The 23,373-nt window shown below is 43.8% G+C and overlaps 1 protein-coding gene across 7 annotated transcripts in view; it reads right to left on the minus strand.

Annotated features, from left to right (window-relative positions):
* SH3KBP1 (SH3 domain containing kinase binding protein 1) overlaps positions 1 to 23,373 on the minus strand; it is a 340,162-nt gene that overhangs the window by 87,594 nt on the left and 229,195 nt on the right. For all 7 annotated transcript variants that reach the window (XM_013059639.2, XM_045089360.1, XM_045089361.1 and 4 more), the window contains one exon: positions 12,656 to 12,731. In XM_013059639.2, the coding sequence (XP_012915093.1) occupies positions 12,656 to 12,731 (76 nt within the window). The remainder of the gene's footprint in view (positions 1 to 12,655; positions 12,732 to 23,373) is intronic.

Consider the following 23,373-nt stretch of genomic DNA (forward strand, 5'->3'; position numbering starts at 1 on the left):
AAGTGAAGCAGAAACAGTCAATTATCATATGGTTTCACTTACTTGTGAAGCATAAGGAAGAACATGGAGGACATTAGGAGAAGGAAAGGAAAAGTGAATTGGGGGAAAATGGAAGGGGAGACAACCATGAGTGACTATGGACTCTGAGAAACAAGCTGAGGGTTTTGGAACAGAGAGGGGTGGGGGGATGGGTGAGCCTGATGGTGGGTATTAAGGAGGGCACGGATTGCGTGGAGCACTGGATGTGGTGCATAAACAATGAATCTTGGAACACTGAAAAAATAAAATAAAATTTAAAAAATATTAATCTGCCTAAAGATTCTTAGGTCCACAGTTACTTATGTTTCATCTCTCTTTAATTAGTAATAGCAAACCTCCCAAATTCTGAATCAGCCAAATATTCTAAAAGGAGGGAAAAAGCTAAGCATCTTTAAATTGGATAATGACAGCTCTTTACCAATTTTCCTACTGACTGTGCTAGTGAAATATGACTATCCAACCTCAGAACTTCCAACACTGAAGTAAATACAGCATTACTGAAGAACTGCCCTGCAGAGTCCCAGTCTGAAGAATAATTCATTGGACTGAAGTCATGGAAATATTTTACAAACAAGGTAAGACACCTGTGGTCAACAAAGGGAAAAGAAGCATTGTTTCTATTCCTTTCCATCAAAAAAGTTCATTAAGTGAGGTAGACATTTGTTCACAGGAGCCATTCCCCATCCTCTTCCCAGTTCATATAACCCTGCTGCAATCAGGTACTTTTTTGGGAACAGGGAACCCCCTCCCCCACCCATGGATGTGGAAATAAGTGAGATATGTCTAGGAAAATAATGTTAATCTCACTTCCCTTTGTCAATGATCGTCGATGTGATCTACTTAGATGTGAGAGGAAATCTGCTGGGAGGGGGAGTGAGGCTGTTAGATTTTGTTCCCTGATTAAAAAAAGGATTGTGAGGAAAATAGTTGCCCCTGCCTTTTTGCTTTCAACACTGTCTCGTCCTTGTTGGAAGACAGTATAGTGTTTGGCACTGTTGCAGTGCCATGAGAGGAAAGCCAGGAAAATCACAGAGGAGGGGACTCTTGAGTCTTGACACCACTGAGATGTCTGTCAGATTAACCAACGTTAGGGGGCCTGTCTCCGGGTCCCTTGTTACCTGACTCCATTAAACTGTACTGCTTACCGCCACTTTGTGGCTGCATAGGTCTTTATCACTCAAAGCAGAAGGTACTGTGACAAGAAGGAACTCCGTAGAAGAGGACATCTCCAGTTACCTCCCCCGAAACTCTTTTTTTTTTTTTTTTTTTTTTGTTAGAGAGAGAGAGCGAGAGAGCACAAGCACAGGCAGACAGAGTGGCAGGCTAGAGGCAGAGGGAGAAGCAGGCTCCCTGCCGGGCAAGGAGCCTGATGTGGGACTCGATCCCAGGGCGCTGGGATCATGACCTGAGCCGAAGGCAGCCGCTTAACCAACTGAGCCACCCAGGCGTCCCGAAACTCTTGACTATAACCGGCCTCCATTCAGAAATTCCCTTCCTAGGCACCTGTGTCACTCCCTCTCCCCCCATCTCTTCCTTTGTTACCTCAAGAACTGGCCCATAGCAGGGGATCAGTAAATAACTGTGGGATTGATTTATAACCAACATAGTGAGAAAATATTTATAAAAAACTACTAGTGTGCCTTTAAAGTGTTTCACAGGGCCATTTTGTTTTCTGTCCAGTTTCGCTATTAGTGAAGGAGGGCAGGTATACCCCTGCTCCCCCTTTTTTTAAAAACAGCTTTAATGACATATAATTTTCATACCAAAAAATTCACCCATTTTAGTTACATGCTATGAATAGTTTTAATAAATGTATATAGTTACATGACCATCAGCATAACCTAGTTTTAAAACATTCCCACCACGTACGCGACTTTATGTGTGAAGCATTAGACAAAGAATTATCTGGAAGGCACCAATTTCAGATAAAAGGAGGAGATATGGGTATCAGTGGCTACTCTCAACTACCCTTGTCCATGAAGCAGGTTTTAACATCACGCTTGTCCCCTTTTGCATCACCATAACCTGAGGCAGCTCCCACTTAACGTTTCTTGATCCCCTAGTGATACCTACAAAGTGGAGGAAAATTTGAGGGACAGCTAAATAGGAGGAGAGTGTCCTGGGCCAGGAGTCAGGACTGTCAAGACTAGGCTCAGTCCCAGCTGGGCTGTCCTGAACATAAAATCTGAGGCAGCTACGCTGTAGCTTTGGACTTCAGTGTCCTTAGGTGTAAAATGAGAGACTGGCCAAGGAAGGATGAGAGAAGAGTCTGGTCAACTTCCACAGAGCACTTTTTTTTAGCAAACTTCAACTTATTCCCAAACTCCAATATAAAACAACTAAAAACAGAGATGCTCTGGTTAAATTAGAGAGTGGGGCTGGCCCATCCCCACCTGGGACCCTGAAACAATCTCAGTGAAGCTCTGGAGGCTCCAAAAACCACACCAGACTAGGCCCGAGTTCTGGCCACCTCTGACGTTCCATGGTTCTAGTCACGGGCACTGAAACTCAGCTATCTCCAATCAAACATGGCAACCAGAGACTCCCACTTTAAGTCCTCATGATATATTTAAAGTAAGATTTTGTCTTTACCACTGAGACATTTGGGTCCTAATTCAGCACTACTGGAAAATAAAAACATGTTGTCAGTTTGGATGTACCAGTAGTTTTTTTTTTTTAAAGATTTTATTTATTTATTTGACAGACAGAGATCACAAGTAGGCAGAGAAGCAGGCAGAGAGAGAGAGGAGGAAGCAGGCTCCCCGCTGAGCAGAGAGCCCGATGTGGGGCCCGATCCCAGGACCCTGGGATCACGACCCGAGCTGAAGGCAGAGGCTTTAACCCACTGAGCCACCCAGGCGCCCCTGGATGTACCAGTAGTTTTAAGAGACTAAAAAGTAAGTGAAAAAATGAATTAACTCTGAGACTATCATTTAAATTTCAGAGTATATGGAACAAAGACGTTCCCTACTTTAATTCAAACATTTCTTGAAGCACCACCACGAAAAAGACATTGTCCGTTCTTGAGCCTGTGATATGCAAGTCACTACCCACTGCACCCTCGTGTGGAAGTGACGAACTAATGCCTGGGGAAAGGCAAGGGTGAAGGATGACAAGAAGAAAGGACAAACACTAGAAGAAGCACAGAGTCACTCTGACGAGGTATGGCTGTGGTGTTGCAGAGGAAGGCATGATTACATTCAGGACGGAGTTCACAAAGGAGGAGGCATTTGATATGACTTGAAAGAAGAATATAATTCCAAGTGCTTTTTGGATGGGGGAAGATCAGAAATTTTAAATGAGTAGCAGACAGAGAGGGAGAGGAAGGGAACGAAATTTTGGAGGCAGGCATTTTCCATTTATTCATCAATTAGATGGATTTAATTAGTCCAAGATCACATAGATGCCCACATGCACAGACTGAGATGAATTTGTCTCTATCTTTAAAGAAAGATTTTTTTTAAAAAACCTGACGAATTAGCCTAAGACTGAAATCCTTGAGTTAATTCTTGAGCTTTTTTGTCTTTTTAAAAAATATTTATGTATTTATTTTTAAGTAATATCTACACCCAGTGTGGGGCTTGAACTCAACCTTGACATCAAGAGTTGTGTGCTCTACCAACTGAGGCAGCCAGGCACCTGTTGAGATTTTTTGTCTCAGAGTCCTTTAAGAACCTGATAAAAACAAAAACCAAAGAAACAAAAAATATTAATTCCTTCTTTCCAGAAAAAAGTAAAAAAAAAAAAAAAAGACACATTCAAAGGTGCAGAGAAAATGCTGTGTAAGATATCAGAAGGTTCAAGGACCCTGAGACCTTTGCCTACTTCCAAATCAAGATCCCCTATTCTAAGTACTGATGGGCATTCCACTTTTAAGAAAGTTGTTCTATTGGGGCACCTGGGTGGCTCAGTGGGTTAAAGTCTCTGCCTTTGGCTCAGGTCATGATCCCAGGGTCCTGGGATCGAGTCCTGCATCAGGCTCTCTGCTCAGCGGGGAGCCTGCTTCCTCCTCTCTCTCTTTGCCTGCCTGTCTGTCTACATGTGATCTCTGTCTGTCAAATAAATAAATAAAATCTTTAAAAAAAAAAAAAAAGAAAAGAAAGTTGTTCTATTAAAACCCCCAAGAAGTCCAGTCATGATTCACCTCACCCCCCCACAACAAAACTACATTACTTCAATCTCTAGACTTCTAAAAATTTACATGAGATTAAAAACAGACTGTTTAAGAAACTGAACTCACATGCCCACAGCCCATGACTCCCTTCAGATGGTTTTATAATCTATTCATACAAAAACAAATAAACCAAATTTAAAAAATTCCCTCAGCTTAAAAAAAATAAAAGCAGAACAAATAGAATAAATATATCAGCAAGCAGAACACACGTGCATGCACGTGCACACACACACACACACACACACACACACACACACCCAAGAAAATAACATTAAATGCCGGACCATTCTCCAGGCTCAATTCTAGGACATGAAGATTGAAATCCCATGTGTCACAGAGGATGGTAGGAAGCCTTCCAGAACTTCCAGCAGTGGTAGAAAGTACCAGGTCACGCTTAGAATTCTTCTCCTTTAGGATATCCGAACAAAAGTGTCAAGCTCAGTGTTTCTACTTTCACCAATATCAAAACCTAAAGTTCTTTCATTAAAGTAACAAATACTATCTGAGGCACTACTGGTTCATAATCACTTATCCAGAAGCCCTGGAGATAGAATTTTTCAGATTTTAGAAAGGAAATGTATTACATCCACGCAATGGATAACATCCTCACAGCTGGGGCCTGGGGCTGTACCCAACCATCAAATACATTAAAATTCTGCAACAAATGGATGATCTGTCCCCCCAACTAGGATAAATAAAGACTATATATAAATGCATGTTAGTCCAGGACAAGTTTTATCACTCAACAAGAGATAGAACCTTTTACTTTTCCAGCTTTTTGTATTTTGGAAATGTAATAAGGGTATGGACCTGGGTCACATTCTGGAGGAAAGAGACTAAGTTAAATAAGACTGGGCGCTGGTTCTCAAGGAGCTTATAACCAAGGAGAGGGAATGAGGCACAGAGCTCCTGACAAGGATAGAGTGATGTCTCCAGGTTAAAGCATCAGAGGACCATGAATGGGGAATCATTTCCCAAAGGAAAGAGTCAGGCTCCCTTCTTAGAGGAGTAAAATGGCACCGGGCTCTGTGGAACGTTCTAGGACTTTTACCAGAGGAGTAGGAGTCAAGGAGGTGTTTCTCAGCCATTCCTGATGACAAGAATGATGTAGGGCACCTGTTCCTTCTATGCCTTCCCAGATTCCCTTCTCTGTGGGCTGCCATCAATAGGTCTGAGGCAGAACCAGCAATCCACGTGCACCCTGGTGATTCTCATCAACAGTCTACATCAGAGGTTCTCACGCACAAGTGGGCATCAGCATCAGAGGAAGGATGTGTGAAAAAAGAACCCCCTAGGTTCTTGATCCTGGAGGGTTGAGCAAGGCCTGGAGGACGCTGTGAGAGCCCCCGATGCGGCCAGGGGTGTTAGCAAACACTCAATGCTAGAGAGAAGCAAAACAATGGTGGGGACCTGGAGGGTGGGCCCGTGTGGTGGGGATGCCACGGCTGGGTGTGGTGTATGATAGATGTAGACAGAAATGCCAGTCCTGGGTCAGTTTGAGGATCCAGGGCTAGCGGAGAGGGTTGGAAAGAATCTTCGCTTGTCATTTGCTCAGTAAATATTAACTAAATGTCCACTGTGCACCCAGCAGCAGAGATGCGGCAGTGCCCTTGTACAGCTTAGTGGAAGTCTGCACCAGCAGTTTGCAAATAGGGTTCATTTGCTCCCCGGGCAGGCACCGGCAAAGCCAGGAGACATTGTGTTGTCACAGTAGGAGGGGTTGGTAACAGCAAACAGCATCAAGGGAACGGAGGCTGGGGAAGCTACTAAACATCCTGTAATGGGCACAAATAGTCCCCACAACAAAGAGTGATCTGGTCCAAATATTAATAGTGCCAAGGTGGAAAAACCCTGGCCTACACTCAAATCCAGAACAGGGAAACAAAAACAAGGCACACATCACTATGTTGTCAACTCGAGCCCAAGGCCTGCCTCCACGTAAAAGGTGACCGCGACCCCAGATCACAACGACCATCTCTAGTCCTAGGTCCTGCTGGGAAATTGACTTTCAAATTCTCTCATAACCATGAATTATGGCACTATTTAGTCTCTTGCTTCAAAAGAAGGAATTTAAAAAAAAAAAAAAAGAAAAAGAAAAAATCTGACAAGCAAAGCCTTTCTGTCTTCTCGTCCAGGCCTCATCACTGCTACCCTCGATGGCACTTTCTCCTGCTCAGGTGAGGGGAAGCTCTGGGCCTTTGGGAGAAAGGAAATCCACAAAGATAACACAAAGGGAGTTAGCTTTTGTCCTCCAAGAGGACTGTACTTGAAAACCAAGTCTCCAGCAGCATGGGCGGCCTGGGCACCCTCCCCAGGAGACCCCCACTCGGAATCAGGACAGAAATTCTTGCTCTGGGTCCATGAAAAACACCTGTTAAGGTCTGTGTTGGAGATACTTGCTGCGACCCTGGGATACTGAGCCTGAGTGTGTTAGGACACGTCAAGTGTGGAAGGCACTACCGTGTGGAGAAGAAACTGGACATGCCTCACATGAGTTTTGGGGGAGACAAGTGAGCAAAAACCACCTCCCCGGAAAAGGTAGCATAAAAGAGCTCCCAGGTAAAGCAGGCAGAAAAAAACCCAACATAACGAAATAGACCCCTTTTTCTGATATTTCAACATGTGGTAAGAAAGCAACACTTAGCTCAGAATGAAAAAGTGAAAATCTGCCTAGTCATTCATCAGGCGGGCATACCAAAGGCAGACACCACCAGCTGCAAAGTAAATGAGAAATAGTATTTCTCCCAAGCATTCACGGCAGCTGGAAAGGGTCCTGACTCCCCCTTCTCCGAGTACTACTGCTTTCTTACTCCCAGAGAAAGTTTGTCCTCTAACACTACGGACTATCAGAAATTTTGCTTTTGTTTATATCATATCAGTCATAAGGAAATGTTCCACTCTTTTTTTTTTTTAAGATTGTATTTATTTATGTATTTGAGAGAGGGAGCAAGAGCACATGAGCAGGGGCTCCTAATGGGGTGCTCAATCCCAGGACCTGAGAACATGATGCAAGCCAAAGGCAGATGCTTAACCAACTGAACCCCCCAGCGGCCCCTGAAATGTACCACCCTTGACCAAAGGAACGAAGTCAATGTGACACATGCAAGTACGGAGACTCACTTAGAGAGTTCTCAACACAGCAGGAACACTTATCCTCAACTGGTGGTTCTCAAAGAAACGACCTGGGTGCCCCTCCCGGTACAGACCTGATATTGACCCCTTTCCACACAGCCGTGTGCATCTCTTGGAGCCTAGCAAAATACTGCTTCATTTACATTTCACTGCATTCCTCCTCCTCCAAACTGATAACTACTCTTTTTTTGTTTGGTGCCACGGGGCTGCACAGGTTCTCCTATGCCGTCTCCTTAGTGCAATGAGCCAATACACCTTTGTTACACAAGGGTCTGTCTTGGTGCTCTTGGGTTGATCCGTCTAGAGCAGGGACTGCAAAGAACAAAGGGTCTGTCAAGCCCCAGGGAACTCTGGCAACCACTGCTAATCCCTCAGAAACCCAAAATAAGCTCGAGGATCCTATGTGAACAAATGTGTCTTTTTCCAACTGGTGACTGTGAACTTGAGAAGGGGGCCCATGGCTACTATGTCAGTTCTGCAAGACTCTGTCGAACATAGAGCCTGGTTAAATTGTAAGTCGTTTCTAATTCTCCACGTGCTCAACCATTACTAGTTATGAGCCCAGTGATTCCATGGCACCTTTCTGGGCCGTACAGTGGGGATATCTAGTAGAAGACCTAGCCCCCGCCTCAAGGGACCAAGGATAGCCACAAGCCACCATGTGTTACCATCACAGGGGACAACTCCTAAGAAGTGAGTCAATGAACAAAGCGACTAGAAAGGTGGTACAAAAACCAGGGATGGAGCGAGGGGAGGTCAGGCCGGGAGGGCGGGTTTAGCCTTTGCCCCACAGTCATCATTTATTCCGAAGCCTGACCTGCCTTTGTTCAAATTTTATCAAGGGTTATCTTTTCCCTAACCCTCCTGCTCAACTGGTCTGCCGAATCTCTGAGACTGAACTGTTTGTTCAGAAAGATGCTAACTAGCCATTTCTCCGGGCTATTTTTCTACCCCACAGAGGCCACAAATCTGAATCAATTGGAGTAAGAATCAGAGAAATTCCAGATGTGATGAGCTGGAGAAATCTCCGGGTACTTCATTTATGAATATTTAGACAGTTTCCCTCTTGTTATGAAAATCATGGCAATCTGTTCCCCAGTATGCGTTTCAGATGAGTTTCCATATCATAAAGGCTTTACTGGGGGAGGGAAGATAATGTTCGTTGTTTAAATAAACCCTGATCAGCTGAGTTTCACTTTCCCTCCAAAAAGACCGATCTACATGAACATTTTCTGCATCCTCATAACTTAATCCTTTAGCCAGCCGAGGAGAGAGATGTGAGGAAGGGACTTCTCTCCTCTGAACTGCCAGACAGTTGTTAGAGATGTGTCTGCTAATCAGAAGCCCTGCTCCCAAGCTCACGGTCATTTCTAATAGTCAGTGCTCTGTGTCCTTCCACCTGAACAAGGGATCTGCATCAAAATCCGAAAGCAGCAAAATGTTCCCACTGCAGGGGGCTTTTTAGTGGACTTAGGTGCTTCAGGGAAATCAAGGGAGAACAAATACCTCAAAATTTGCTCTTGACAATGAAAGCCAGAAAGAAGGTTGGGTGAGATTAACTGCAGAAATTCTTGCTCTGTCAATAAACCCCTGTCAATAAACCTCCTTCAAGCCTTCGCTGACAGTGAGAATTCTCTTTCTGACCTGCTACCCACTTACATGCATACCTACCCCCATACCCGATGAGATCTCATATTCCTACTGAATCGTTCCCCTCTTTCTTCTGCCTCTCCCATCCGGTTGCTCTGTTCTCTGAATGCAGAAACTTTTTACTCTAAACCGTAAAGCTTTGGACTTGAATCAGTGAATGAGGATGCTGGGAGCAACATTGGGGGTACTTGCTAGCACAACTCTCTGACTTCACGGGCAACACAGACAATGAAGAGCAAGGCCAGAGAAATAAAATTACTTGCTCAAGGTCACACAGCTAGAGAATAACACAGATGGCCCTAGAATCCTCATTGCCAACTCTGAGCCAGAACATACCACCCAGCCTCTGTAAAAACACTTGTCATTAACAACCTGTCCCCTCACCATGATGCTTCCAGAGCGGAGCTGGGGGATGGACATAATTAATAGATACTTGTAGGACTGGACAGACTTGGGCTAGAGCCAGGATCCTCCCACATGCTTAAAGGACCTGGATATTTGGATCTCTGTTAATACCTATGCCTAGGAAGCCCATCTTAGGTCCCAGAATTACTCTCAAACTACACTGTTCAATATGGTCGCCACTAGGCACATGTGGCTACAGAGCATTTGAAATGTGGCTGCTCTGGGTTAGATGAGCCATGTAAAATACATGCTGGCTAAAGAAGATGTGGTATATATATATATATACAACGGAATACTATGCAGCCATCAAAAGAAATGAATTCTTGCCATTTGCAATGACGCGGATGGAACTAGAGGGTATCATGCTAAGCAAAATAAGTCAATCAGAGAAAGACAATTATCATATGATCTCCCTGATAGGAGGAATTTGAGAGGCAGGGTGGGGGTTTGTGGGGCATAGGGAGGGAAAAAATGAAACAAGATGGGATCAGGAGGGAGACAAACCATAAGAGATTCTTAATCTCAGGAAACAAACTGAGGGTTGTTTGAGGGATGGGGGGGTAGGGATAGGGTGGCTGGGTTATGGACACTGGGGAGGGTATGTGTTATGTGTTATGGTGAGTGCTGTGAAATGTGTTAAGACTGATGATTCACAGACCTGTAACCCTGAAGCAAATAATACATTATTATTTGTTAATAAAAACATACAGGCTGGCTTGTGAAGACTCATATAAATAAAGAATAAAAATATCTCACTTAATAATTTTATAGGGGTTTCATGTGAAAAATAACACTGAGGATATATTGAGTTAAATGAAATATATTGAAATTAACAAGTTCACCTGTTTCTTTTTCAAAAACATGACTACTAGATAATGTAAAATTATGTATGTGGCTCACGTGGTATTTCTATCAGCTAGCACTGCTCTAACACACAGCTATCTACCTCCCCCAGCCACCTAATGTTTCCCAAAAGACTCAAATATCCTGTCTACAGACATTACAGAGGGTGAAAAGCAAGCATCAAGGACATGATCTTATCCTAGGGCTAGTTCCTGAGACCTGAGGATTAGCCACTTAAGCAGGCCCCGCAGACTGTCCCGCTTTGTGCCACATCCCAACAAGTGACCCCTCGGGTCCCTACTGCTCAGCCTCCCCCAAAAGCAACCCATAAGTCACCCAATCTACAGGGAATTTCAACTTTGTTTCTATGGAAACTCTTAGTTTCACTTTACTTCTGTGGAAACTTCTATGGAAACTCCCATGAAGAAAAATTCTCTGTTTCTCAGATTACTATTTCTGCAAACAAGTCAGGTTGGTAAAGACCACTAGTTGTCGCAGGTCACGAGGACAGCCTGTCCCAGAGACCACATTCCAATCACTTTTGAAGCTCGATGGGTCTTCTCCTTTTCCTGCCTATTCCCCATTCCAGCCGTCTAAGCAACTTTGCTAATAACAGTGATCATTTATAAATTTGTTAATAGCCATAACTACAGAATAAGCAGTTGACTGAAGGGCAGGCCACTGATCAACAAAACAAATGTTTGCATACATGATTTAATGTTTAATTCTTCAAAATTCTTCAGTGCCTAAAAGCAGGTTTAGCATGATAAGCCTGTAACCTGCTTGATAAAATATGGGGCCAATGTCTCCTTAGGAACATGTAGGAGCTCCAAATAGTGGTTCTGAAAGTGTGGGCCCTAAACCAGGAGGCAGCAGCAGCACTTGGAAATTCCTTAGAAAAGTACATTGTATCAGGCCTCCCCCAGACCCAGTGATTCAGAAATTCTGGAGGTGGGACCCAGCAATGCGGGGGTCTCCAGGTGATGCTGGAGCATGCTCAAGTGTGAGAACCGCAGGGTTAGAGCCTCAGACGGGCTTTCTGCTAGTATGAGGAGTCTGACTGTAGCACTGCCAGACAGAAGGCATGTGGAACTCATCCGAACCCTAAGCAGTACTAGCATTTGCATCTGTATCATCCACGAACTTATTTATCAAAGCCACCATTTTGGGCTTGGCAAGTCCAACAAATTCATATTCTTAAGTCTAAGGCACTAGCACTCATTTGTTCTAGAAACTACCTGTTTTGCCCTGCAAAACGAGTTTCTGGTATATTATTTTGCAATTAGAAGAATAGAGCTGTGCTTTGCTCTTATATTAATCATAATTATGTATGTGTGATTTATGTTCTCTCAATTTTGGGCTTTCCAAACTAGATTAGTAGTCTGTCCACATTATCCTTGTAAGAAAATCTGAGGCTGAAAAGAAAAAAAAAACCATAAAATCTGTAAAAGGAATTGAAGTAATTGTTTCTGATCAGAGCCTGCCCAGAATGCCCTAGTTATTGGAAGGATAACAAAAGGAGTTGGAGACTTGCCAGGCTAAGAACTACAAATTCAGGATGCCCAGGTACATTTGCATTTCAGATAAACAACAAATAGCACATGAGACTTACTCATAACCAAAAAAATCATTCACTGTTATCTGAAATGTAAATGTACCTAGACATCGTATATTTTAACTGGCAATGATCTAGAGTAGGGAATACTGTTCTTTGGGAAGGTTGTGTGGCAATAGCTTGCCTCAAAATACTTAAAGAGCTGTTAGGAGAAAAATGGGCTAGTATCAATATAGACTCAGAAACTAAAATTCATGGGTAAAAATCACTGGACGAGCATATCTGACTCAATGAAAGAAAGACATCTGCACGTGGACAGATTGCGGCCGAGAGGCATGGAGGAGGCTGCGGGAGTGCTGGCTGCGGGTGGAGGCTAGAAGGTTGGGCCTCCCAGACCCCAAGGCCCGTGAATCCCCAAACTGCTTGAGTTGTCATTCTCTAGAATCTTCCTGCTTCTGAACTATGCAAAGTGCTTGAGTATATATAGGAAAGAACCACATTCCAGAAAGGAGAAAACCCCCAGGAGTTCTTTAACCTACCCTGTGCCCACCCACTAGCAGGACCTTGTGAAATACATCTGGGGTATTTTTTCTGATGCTTTTAAGAAAGCCACTAAGGTGAAGGGGATTAAAGAGTACACTAATTATGATGAGCCCCGAGTAAGGTATAGAACTGCGGAATCATTATATTGTTCACCCGAAACTAATACAACACTGCATGTTAACTACCCTGAAATTTAAAATTAAAAAAAAGTGAAATAGCTATTCAGATTATGTGAGGATTTTTCAAAGGCATTTCAATGACAAGAAAACACTTAACTGCTCCCAAGCGTAAAAGGGAGAAACTAGGAAACTCACTCTTTGTCCTGCTGTCCATTTCTGGTTTTGTCGGGTCCGGAGTTGCAGCAGCTGGAGGTAACTTCTTTCCAATAGTCTGAGGAGGAAAGAGAGCAGTTTACTTAACGAGATGATTCTCTCCATTAAGCAAAGAAATAAAATCAAGTTCATGATGAAGAAATGCTTCGAAAAACCACACACTTAAGTTTTCACTGCTCTGTCTAGTGGCTGCGGTTCTCCGCCAGGCCGGACCCTCGTTGACAAACAAGTGGGCGAACCAGGGAGCAAAGGCTTTATCCTTGGAGGCGCTCCGTACCTTTTATTCCATTCTTCCTTGATGTCCTTATTAAAAAGGTTGATTATTTTCAGCAGACTAGACAGGCACATTTCCCCTCAGGCTACGAGAGGCTGTGGAGGCACAGCGCCGGGCCCAGAGGAGGCACCACAAGGGTCTGTAGAGTAGAAGAATGGGAGGAAGAGGGCAAGAATAAGAAGGCCAAAGAAGGAATGGATAAAGGGAGGGAGAGCCGGAAGGTCAGGTGGACGGGCAAGTGGAAGGCTGGGCAGAGGCCAGAGGGTCCAGAGAAGCCGGGTCTTACCGCATCTCCCAGCCACCGAAAAGCTAGCCTGCCTTGCAGGGTAGGAGTAAATACCCCCACGTCCCCGATGACAGCTCTGTCTGCCCTGAAGACAGAACACAGAGGCCTGGAGGCCTTCTTCCCACTAGCCTTTTAACCCTCCAGGGCTTTGAGAGCAACCAGTGTCACAGACCTTAGGTGTTTATTTACTAGTCCAAAAAAAAAAAAAAAGGATAAATTTGTTTGGAGTTTATTTTCTTTCCTTCATTCAAAGCTAACTCTATTACCACTGATTATTTATAAACCATCCACGTAAAAGACTAATATTGTCTCTGACTAAAGATGTTCCTGAAAACACAGGCGACTCAGAGACTCAAAATATCAAAAACAAAAAACCAGACAGCCAATAAAATGATGGGTCCAAAGGTGAGGTCTCTGCCCGCTCTTTTCTTTTGCCACCACGTTTGCGTGCTGGTGCGTGATGCCCGAGGAGACGGTCTATGGATACCAGGAAAACAGCTGTCAAAACGAAGGAGCTGGGGGAATCAACCCCCCCAGCAATGAACGGTTTCCCTAGTGAGAATTCCAGCCACTGGGAAAACCAAACATATCCTCCCCTGGAACACACGAAGAGGAAAGAACTACAGAATTCAAAAACCAGCCTGGTGGAATGTGGCTTCAAATAAAACTAACTCACCACTGTTTTTAATTTGAAAAAGTTCTTCATGCCTCAAATGTTGAAACCGACATTAAATATGAATAAATCACAGAAAGAGGATAAGATAAATCAAATCCTCAGCCCTTCATGAATTTTTAAAAACATTTGTGACAGAAAGCTTTTACATTTTACACAGTGACATTTTTATTTAGTGCCACAGGGCCTTCTAAATGGGATAAAAAATGAAATCCAAAATACCATACCACCCTCAACTGCTGCAAAGTACTCAGATTAATAATATGTTGTGATTCCAAGGAAGCATCAAGGAGGAAAAAAGTGTGTTGTTATTTGGCCGTAAGGTCAAACTTGATGAAAAACCATCCTAAGAAATTATCTTGAAAAATCAGGAAGTGAAGGTAAAAGGAGACATTGTCAAAAGTGTCATTCACATTCCTGTCCACATTTCCAACAGTGCGCCCCCATCTCCCGTTCCTCCCCTACGGCCCCACCAGAACAAAGCATCACTGTCATTAACTCATTAGGAAGAAGAAAAGCAAAACTGTTAATCCTTGAGTGATTACTGACTGACAGTGGGGAGAGGAAGTCAGGAAAATACTGCTCAATCCTGACTCGGGGTTCCTTTCTGGGTAAAAAGGAGGCTTCTAATGGTTTGGGCTTTAAACCAGATGCTTTCCTTTAGGGAAACCTTCACAGGTTGTGTGTTCTTATAACTTCCCCTTATTTAGTAAAAAAGGGAAGCACTGCCTATGGTCTCTGATGCCCTGCTTTCCAGGACAGTGCAAGCTAAGAGACATCAAGAAAAAGCCACCAGTTAAGTGCACTTACTTCTATACTTCTGTCACGGAAAGACACGTGAATGCAGAGCTTACTCTGTTCTTTTTCTCACTATTTCAGAAAATACAGCACACTGGCTTCCATGTGGCTCACAGCATCAGCTGACAGTGAGGCTGGTAATGGGCGTGTCTGCCAGGGGTGCTAGACTTAAATTAACTCTTCCTTTCTTCTTCTTGGGCCATGATTGAAGGTCAAGAGTAAGGCAAGTTCCTCCCCACTCAGCCTGGTCCCCGAGGTGTCCCAGAGACGGGAATCGTTCAGCTGTTTCTCTCTTCTCCAGGCCTACCAAAGGATGGCTCCCAGGCAGGCGGCACTGGTATCACTGGGAACTTGCTAGTAAAGCAAATTCCCGGGCCCCACCCTAGACTTTCTCAATCAGAAACTCTGGGGATGGTGCCTGGCAGTCTGTCTGAACACACCCTCCAGGGGATGCTCAAGACTGAGAAGCACTGACCTAGATGTGCGTGGGATTCCATCAGCACTGACCAAATACCTTTCTTGGGTGAACAATGCAGTGCCTATTCTCATGATCAGATAAGTCATAAACCATCTTTTTCACTCTTCTTCCTCTTCTCACTCTCCTTACAGTAGGCTTTGATGCCTTCTACCTTCTCTGCTCTCAGTTGGCATAACAATACTAAATCAGTCAGCTCAGAAAGGAACGAGAGTTTAGTGCGGCTGACAGTGGGACTATATCACTGAGGGGAAAGAATGGGGAGCCCATGTGGCTATGGGGTCCTTCACCAAAGAAGCCCTGAGAGGATGGATGGGTGAAGGGACAGATGGATCAAGGGATGGAAAGATGGTTTTGTATCAACAATGGAAGACGGTTCCTAGCCTCAGACTACCCTGAAGGCCAAGTGGGCAGATCTGCATGACCGTACTAACCTTCAGGGACAGCCAAATCCTGCGGCTCCCTCAGAGTGTGTCTCTCTACGGGCATGCTAGGTGTGACATCTCTTCATTGTAGGAGACTGTCTCACACACTAAAGGACACTTGGCCACCTGCGTGCTGCCCACTGATCGCCTGCAGTGGTCCTGATCAATCCATCCGCACCAAACGTCCCACACCTTTCTAAACACCCCATCTGAGAACCCCTGTCTCCTGCCCTTCCTCTAAATACAAGAACAAAGACAAGGGGCAATGAAACACTGCTTTTCCACTAGGCTTTCAGCTTCCCCCACACCTCTGAAAACATTTTGGGTCCACTGAGCTAAAAGTGAACCGAACCCCAACTTGCAAAGGGCAATGCCTAGCTCCAGCACACACGGAGGTCATATACAATTGAAAGCCGAACCCAAGCGGACAGAAAAATGAGGGAATCCCATCCAAACATCTTGCATCCACCCTGTAGGCAGTGAAGAAGAATGTTAGGCTTCCGGCAGCTCTGGAAGAAGATACGGGATCTCTACTCCTTGCTTCCTCAGCAGAGTTCCCAGTTCTTGCCCTCCTGAGAAGATGGCTTATCCAGGACATGGACTGGCCAAGCACTTGGGAGCTGTGCTGACTCTGCTCAGGACACAGCTCTTTCACTCCTAAGAGTTGGGCAACAGGCCCATTTTACCATCTGCCTTGTGAAGGAACCCTCGGCAGCTCCACTCCACAGCTCAGCCCAACATTTTTTCTTCCCTGTGCTGTGTCCTAAAGACTTCTTAGTACCCACATCTACGCTCTTGTGCTCTGCTTGTCCCCCAACTCTGAAGCTGCTGCTGGGTCTGGGAGTAGACATATACCTGGATGGCTGCAGAGAGGTGAAAGCTCTACAAACAGACAATGACTGATTGCCACTGCTAGTGACCTACAATTGCTAATCATCTACTGCAACATACAGTCATCACCAGGCTGCCCTCAAGTTCTGTCTCTCCTACCACACCCCAATCTCCATTTAAAAATGACTTTTAAAAACAAATACTTCCAAAAACTCATTCCTTTAAAGATTTAAGACCAGAAGTCTCTCTCCTATTGGATTTCTTGACAAAAGTACTAAATAAAGTTTCTGGGGTTTTTGGGTCCCGTAGGAGCATCATACCTACTCCCAGCTTTACAAGATCTGGTTATACAGCATCAGGAAGGATAACCCCCATATGATTTCAGTTACTGGAGCAAGTAATTTTTTTTTTTGCCTTTTCTGTGCCAAAATGAAGAAACTAGTGCTTGTAGGAAAGACAATCCCTGGATTTGAGCCCAGTGGAATCCAGTTCCCTAATGACTAATTTATCTGTTTCTCTTTGTGACTGCTGGAGCGTGAGACCGGGGTCCTGCTCAGATCAAGTCACTCCTGTGACTTCATTCTAATTCAGATGCAAACTCCTTGAGTATATAACATTTTCTAATTAGAGGACAATGTTAAAGAGAGTTTAAGTCCCATCTCTGAAAGTCTCCTCTCCAAGAATACCACACATAACTCTTAATCACAAAGGCAACCAGCTTCAGTGGATGGGGGAAGAGAGAAAGAGTGCTCCCTACGTTCTAGCAGTCAGGGAAGCCTCTCTGTTGGCAGACCAGGCTTTCGGATACCCATTCTAGAAGAGGGTGATCTTCTGAGAAGCTATACGTAGACATTACTCAAGTCCTCACAGAAAGCCAAACACAAGAGACGACTTTTCAAACAGCTGGTAAAATATAAGCTAAAGGATGGCTCTTTCTAGGCATTCCTGTCGCTGTACTCATGTCTAACAGCATTCCTTCCCTTTCTGTTCAGTGCAGATTCATTAAGTGCCTGTTCAGTGCAAGGCAGGGAGGCAGACAAAAAGGCAGGACGATGCCGCATATCACTGCAAACACTGAAACAGCAATTCATTGGGTTTTCCGGACTGCTGTGCTGAGCGTCCAGCCACTGGGCGTGGTTAACCCAAACGTTCGTCATGCATAGGATACAAAGAGATACAGGCTACAGGACATAGTAATGGGAGAAAAGACGAAACAGTATGTATATATAACCATATCCACACCCTTTTAGCTTTCATTTACCATCGTAACTCAGAAATAAACACGAACTATTAAAACGCACTGTAAAATTTTAATATTTCTTTTTACACACTCCTTTCATGAGCACCTATAACTGACGGTATTATGAAAAGTCTTGGTGCTCAGCCGGGAGCGGTAGGAGCAGAGCCGAAGTCCAGGGGGCCAGCTCGTGTCAGAGCCAGAAGAGAAAAGCACAAAGGAGCATCCTTACAATGGGCGCCTGTGAGTTTCTAATGGAAGCTTTTTCTACTCACTGGGAAATTTACATTAGCAACTGTCAATTTGCCCGCCTTTGGTTGGCTCGGCTTCAACTATTTGATATCAACAGGACATACAGCAGAGTAAAATGCGACTCAAAATTCTAAAGATAAAATGCATGGTCCAGTCAAAGAAAAAATATATCTGTAGCTCCATTCAAGGGACAGAGGTCACCTTTAAAACAACTCATATACCACTATGTCAATTCTGACACCTCCAAAGGGGCAAGCTTCAGTCCATTTTTAAACCTTGCTATAAGAAAAACAATTTTTAAAGCAATCTTCTGATTATAAAATTGGGCTTACGACTTACAGTTTGTTCATATAGTGTTTATTTCCCCGGTTGTCTTGAAAAGTTAGCAACAATTCGAGTTATGTTAAACCTCTGCCCAATCATGGTTGAAGACCTTGTCAGAATCACAGATGCTCTAGAAGCATTTAACTGTATTACACTTAGAAGTTTAACTGCTTTTCTCCCTCCTTCTATTCAGAAATAGTGGTCTCCTTGAGAGCAGGACCTGGATATTATTTATTCTCTTATCTCCACAAAGGATATGAAGGGTAAATGCTGAATGGAACAGGGAGCTTGGGGACACCATGGTCTCACCCTCTGCCCTAGCACTAGCAACCCCCCCACAACACAACTGATGGAATAGGGGAGACATCCTTCTTGACAAAACAGGAGGCCCTCTTGGAGCCCCCCGGTTTGTCACTGCCACATACCAGATCTTTCCAGCACAGTTTCAAGTGACAGCATATTTTCCAGGTTATCTTCTTAGACCTCTATTGCCCCTGCCTTTCTCCTTTGTACCCATGCACACGCCCCTGAGCTCCTATTAATTATTGGTCACTACCATAAAGAAGAATCCAATCTCAGCCATGTTTCTGGTAGACGGCTCTCTGCCTATGATTTCCAAATATTCATCCTAGCCTGTTCCCTCACATTCCCTCAAGACCATCATGTGCAGGGTTCATTATCATTCGGGTATTAGAACACACACACCGTCCTCTCATTCTGAAATAATTTTCCAAAGTATGTTCCCAAAATGTTCTACCAACGAACCGACTTCCGATTCACCTAATCCCACACTCTGGTAAATATGGAAAACATAGAACACTTGGTCTAATCCTTGCATAACAGCATATTAAAGTCTCTGAGAAGTCCTGTAGTTACTGCTAGCTCTATCGTTAACATTACTTAAGTGTTTTCCAAACTTAACAGATACTCCTTGTGCTACCCAAACACACATCACAAGAATGAAGAGTGTATGGAAAAGCTGGATAAACATCACTACCTCTACTTCCTAAACCCTCGGGGCTCATCGCTCATCCTCTTTGTTTCCTAGACTCACAACTTGGAACCCATCCTTGATGACCCTCTGAATGTATCTTCTCACATCAAATGCAGCCCCAAGGCCCTGTTTTCAGATTTACCCCTTCCCCTTTGACCCCTGTCTAGAGGCTTGTTACTAGCACAGGGACTGTTTCACTAATTTTCCAGACAAGGATCCTTTTCCCCAATTCAGGCGACTTCCTCTGACCTCACATGAGACTCAACTTTTAGTCTACCTCCACCACCACCCCTTACTATATCTACTTCAAAGAACTCAGATTAAAAAACCCACTCAGGATATATACTGCTACTTAATGGCTGCTTATAAAAAATTTCCAAAGCCCTGAAGAAATTTACTTCCAGTTGCTGCGACTTGCCATATCTCTCAAGGGCTGGTGTCTTTCCCTTGTGCTCTTAAGACTAATAGCAAACTGGAGCGCCTGGGCGGCTCAGTGGGTTAAAGCCTCTGCCTTTGGCTCAGGTCATGATCCCAGAGTCCTGGGATCGAGCCCCACATTGGGCTCTCTGCTCAGTGGGGAGCCTGCTTCCCCCTCTCTCTCTGCCTGCTTCTCTGCCTACTTGTGATCTCCGTCTGTCAAATAAATAAAAAATCTTAAAAAAAAAAGACTAATAGCAAACTTTCTCTGGATATAAAACAGCAAAGCCTGACTTAAATGCTTCCTTTAGGCCTCCTGGGGCTTACTCTTTCAATCCATCCAATAAAAACTTCAGTATCTGTCATTCTACTGAACGTGTACATAAGAAGTCTGTTTTTATATTAGTATATCTCTCTCTCCCTGAGACATACATGTGCATTTGTGTGTATCAGTAGAAAGATATGGCTGTGAATTTCAGCCAATTCTATCATTTATCATGAACTTTATCTTCTGCCAGGATTTGATCTGTTGGGTCATTTGTTTGCATTCTGAAGAGCTCTAGAGACCATGCCCTAAAAAAACTGGAAAGGGCCCTAGAAAACATTCAAAGGTAGGGTAGGATTTTCTCTTTGTCAAAACACAGTAAGGTTTAGCAGGGGCTTCTCCTCATGCTGGGGAAACACAATGTTGAAGAACGAATCAAAGCCGACTTAAGGGCTCAATGAGGTAGAGAATGTACATTCAAGACAACATTAAAATCATAGAAGGCAGCTCTCCAAACATCTGACAGTATATGAAGATACTATTTATATTTTACCCCCACTGTTCCCAAGAGAGAAGCCTGCATGCTATTTTGCTGTAGGATCATCTTATTCACAGAGGATGAATAAGCCAAAGTAAATTTCCATTTCATGTACCACTTAGACAAAATACAATTCGCCATTATACTCTAAAAGACTATTTTCTTCTGTTATGACAAATAAAAGGAAAACGTAAACCTTCCTTCTCCTAGAGGATTAGTTTTATCTTTTGATTAACAAAGCTCTCTTTTTAGATGCATCTGGAGAATTTAAAAAGAGTATGGTAAGGGAGAGAGAAGTATGGTAAGGCAGGAGTGAATGCCATGGGCTGGTTTGAGTTTTGTTCACCCAGAGCTTTAACAGGAAACTTGCTGTACTTTTCCAAGTCCGAATTTCCCTAAAAAGGAGCTCTATGAATCCAATTAACATAGAAAGATGCTATCCGGATTTGAAATATTTTTATTTATTCAATCACAACCTAGTCTAGGTCATTTCCCTGACCTGGGATGGCACCTCCTTCCCCAGTGTCTTTGAATTCCATCTCACTTTTAAGGTTCAAGTGAAGTCCAGATTGCTAAACAAATGAGGTTTCAGTAATGTTTCTACTGACATGCAGCCCACAATGGATCATGACATTTTTATGACATACTTGAGAGCAAAACCACACTTGTTAGCTTTCCTTTATACCTCAAAAGTGAAGGTTGGCCTGCCCCTCTCTCTCCCTCCCTTGACCCTGCTCCTGCTCTCCACTCGCTCCTTCCTTCCATTTTAATCATTCATTCAGCATTCTTTTCTGGAACTGCCATCAGCCATGATTGCTGGAGGCTGAGTTAACAAAGATGAGACGGACAGAGTCCTGGATCTTTACTAAGTTCAAAATTGAGCAGCAGAGATGGACTCTAACAGAGCATCATAATACAAAGGGATAAACACTACAATAAAAGTGTCTAGAAGAGAAAACAGGAGCCATTAATAGTTCCACAACTGGAAATCAGTCTCACTGGATTGACGAAGCTTGAGACAAATTCTGAAAAGTGAGCAGAAGCTTGCCAGGCAGAGAATGATGGAAGGGGTATTCGAGCTGAAGAGAAGCAGGAGCGAAGGTAAGAATGTGTGTGGGGAAGGGGGAGCGGTCATGGGTGAAGGAAGGGAGAGCTACTTGGGTAGGAGGCCAGAAAGGTAAGTTGGGGCCAATGTTAAATTCATGCATTATCTTCAAGGCAACTGTTAGTAAGCAGAGGTGTGGCATGATCAAATATGCAACTTTAAGACCGGTGGTCCGGCGGCATCAGGGGAACGCAGAAGAAAGTAAAGACATGCCAAAGTCAAAGAGCTAATAAATAGGAGGTTGACACCATGATCCAGCCGAGACAGTGAAACTAAGAATGCAAAAGAGAGGTTCGAGAAATATTTAGACCTCTCCATACTTCACAGGCTCCACGGGGAAAAATCAGTGATCATGAACTGGTTTGAATATACAGGGACAAAACCCAAACTCTGTTACATTCTTGAGTCTACATATACGCATTCTACAGAGGTCCTGGGTGCCAGTGATGTGCTGAGAGCAACATGAAGTTCAGATCCTCATTAGAAGAGGCTAAACAGCCTGACACAGGGGTTCAGGGAAGCATTTTCAAGAATCTATCCTAGTGAGGGGCGCCTGGGTGGCTCAGTGGGTTAAAGCCTCTGCCTTCAGCTCAGGTCCTGATCCCAGGGTCCTGGGATCGAGCCCCGCATCGGGCTTTCCGCTTAGCGGGAAGCCTGCTTCCTCCTCTCTCTCTCTCTGTCTGCCTCTCTGTCTAATTGTGATCTCTATCTGTCAAATAAATAAATAAAATCTTAAAAAAAAAAAAAAAGAATCTATCCTAGTGAAAAGAATCATAGTGAATGTGTTCTCAGTGTTCCAGGGCTGGTGTGGTGATGTGTTGGAGAAAAATAGTAGGCCTGTGATGGTCATGAACAGTTAGCTTACTGTTAAAACACAAATCCATCACTTGAAAACTAAAGGAATTTTTAAAAAACAGAAACATAAACTGAGGGTTTTGAAGGGGAGGGGCATAGGGGGTTAGGTGAGCCTGGTGGTGGGTATTAAGGTGGGCACGTATTGCACGGAGCACTGGGTGTGGTGCATAAACAATGAATTTTGGAACACTGAAAAAATAGAATTAAATTTAAAAAAAAAAAAACCAGACACATAAGCTCATGACACATATGAAAAAGTATCTTTCTAATCTGACAAATTTAAACTAAACAGTTTAGTCAAGTATGTCTCCGAAAATGTTTTAAGCTAGAATCAAAAATGGGAAATTTCTTTGCCCAAAAGAAATTTCCAGAGAAGAAGCACCTAGGTGGCTCAGGAAGTTAGGCAACAGGCTCTTGGTTTCCCCTTAAGTCATGATCTCATGGCCCTGGGATTGAGCCCCATGTTGGGTTCTGTGTTCAGCGTGGAGTCTGCTTCTCCTTCTCCCTCTGCTCCTTTCCCTGCTCTCTCTCTTGAAGAAATAAATAAAATCTTAGAAAGAAAGAAATTTCCAGAGGACCTTTTATGTCTTTCAGAGTAAGGAAAGGAAATGAAACAGTTTTAATCAGAGAGGAGGTAATATATACAACGATGTTTTATTGTTTTGTTTTCAAGAAAAACTGCTATTTACTAGGCTAGGGCACACACTGAAATATTATTCAGCCTTAAAGAAAAAGGAAATCCTGACACAGGGAGCAACATGAATGAACCGGGAAAACATCACATCAAGTGAAAAAAGCCAGTCACGGAAGGACAAATACTGTATGGTTCCACTCACATGAGGTATCAGGAGTAGTCAGATTCATAGAGACAGAAAGTGGAAGGGTGGTTGCCAGGGGCTGTGGGCAGGGGGAAAGGGGAGTTCAGTGTTTAAGGGGTACAGCGTTCTGGTT

The sequence above is a fragment of the Mustela putorius genome, unplaced genomic scaffold, assembly GCF_011764305.1.
Source record: "Mustela putorius furo isolate JIRA1106 unplaced genomic scaffold, ASM1176430v1.1 tig00003836_pilon_pilon_pilon, whole genome shotgun sequence".
In the NCBI taxonomy this organism is placed as follows: Eukaryota; Metazoa; Chordata; class Mammalia; order Carnivora; family Mustelidae; genus Mustela; species Mustela putorius.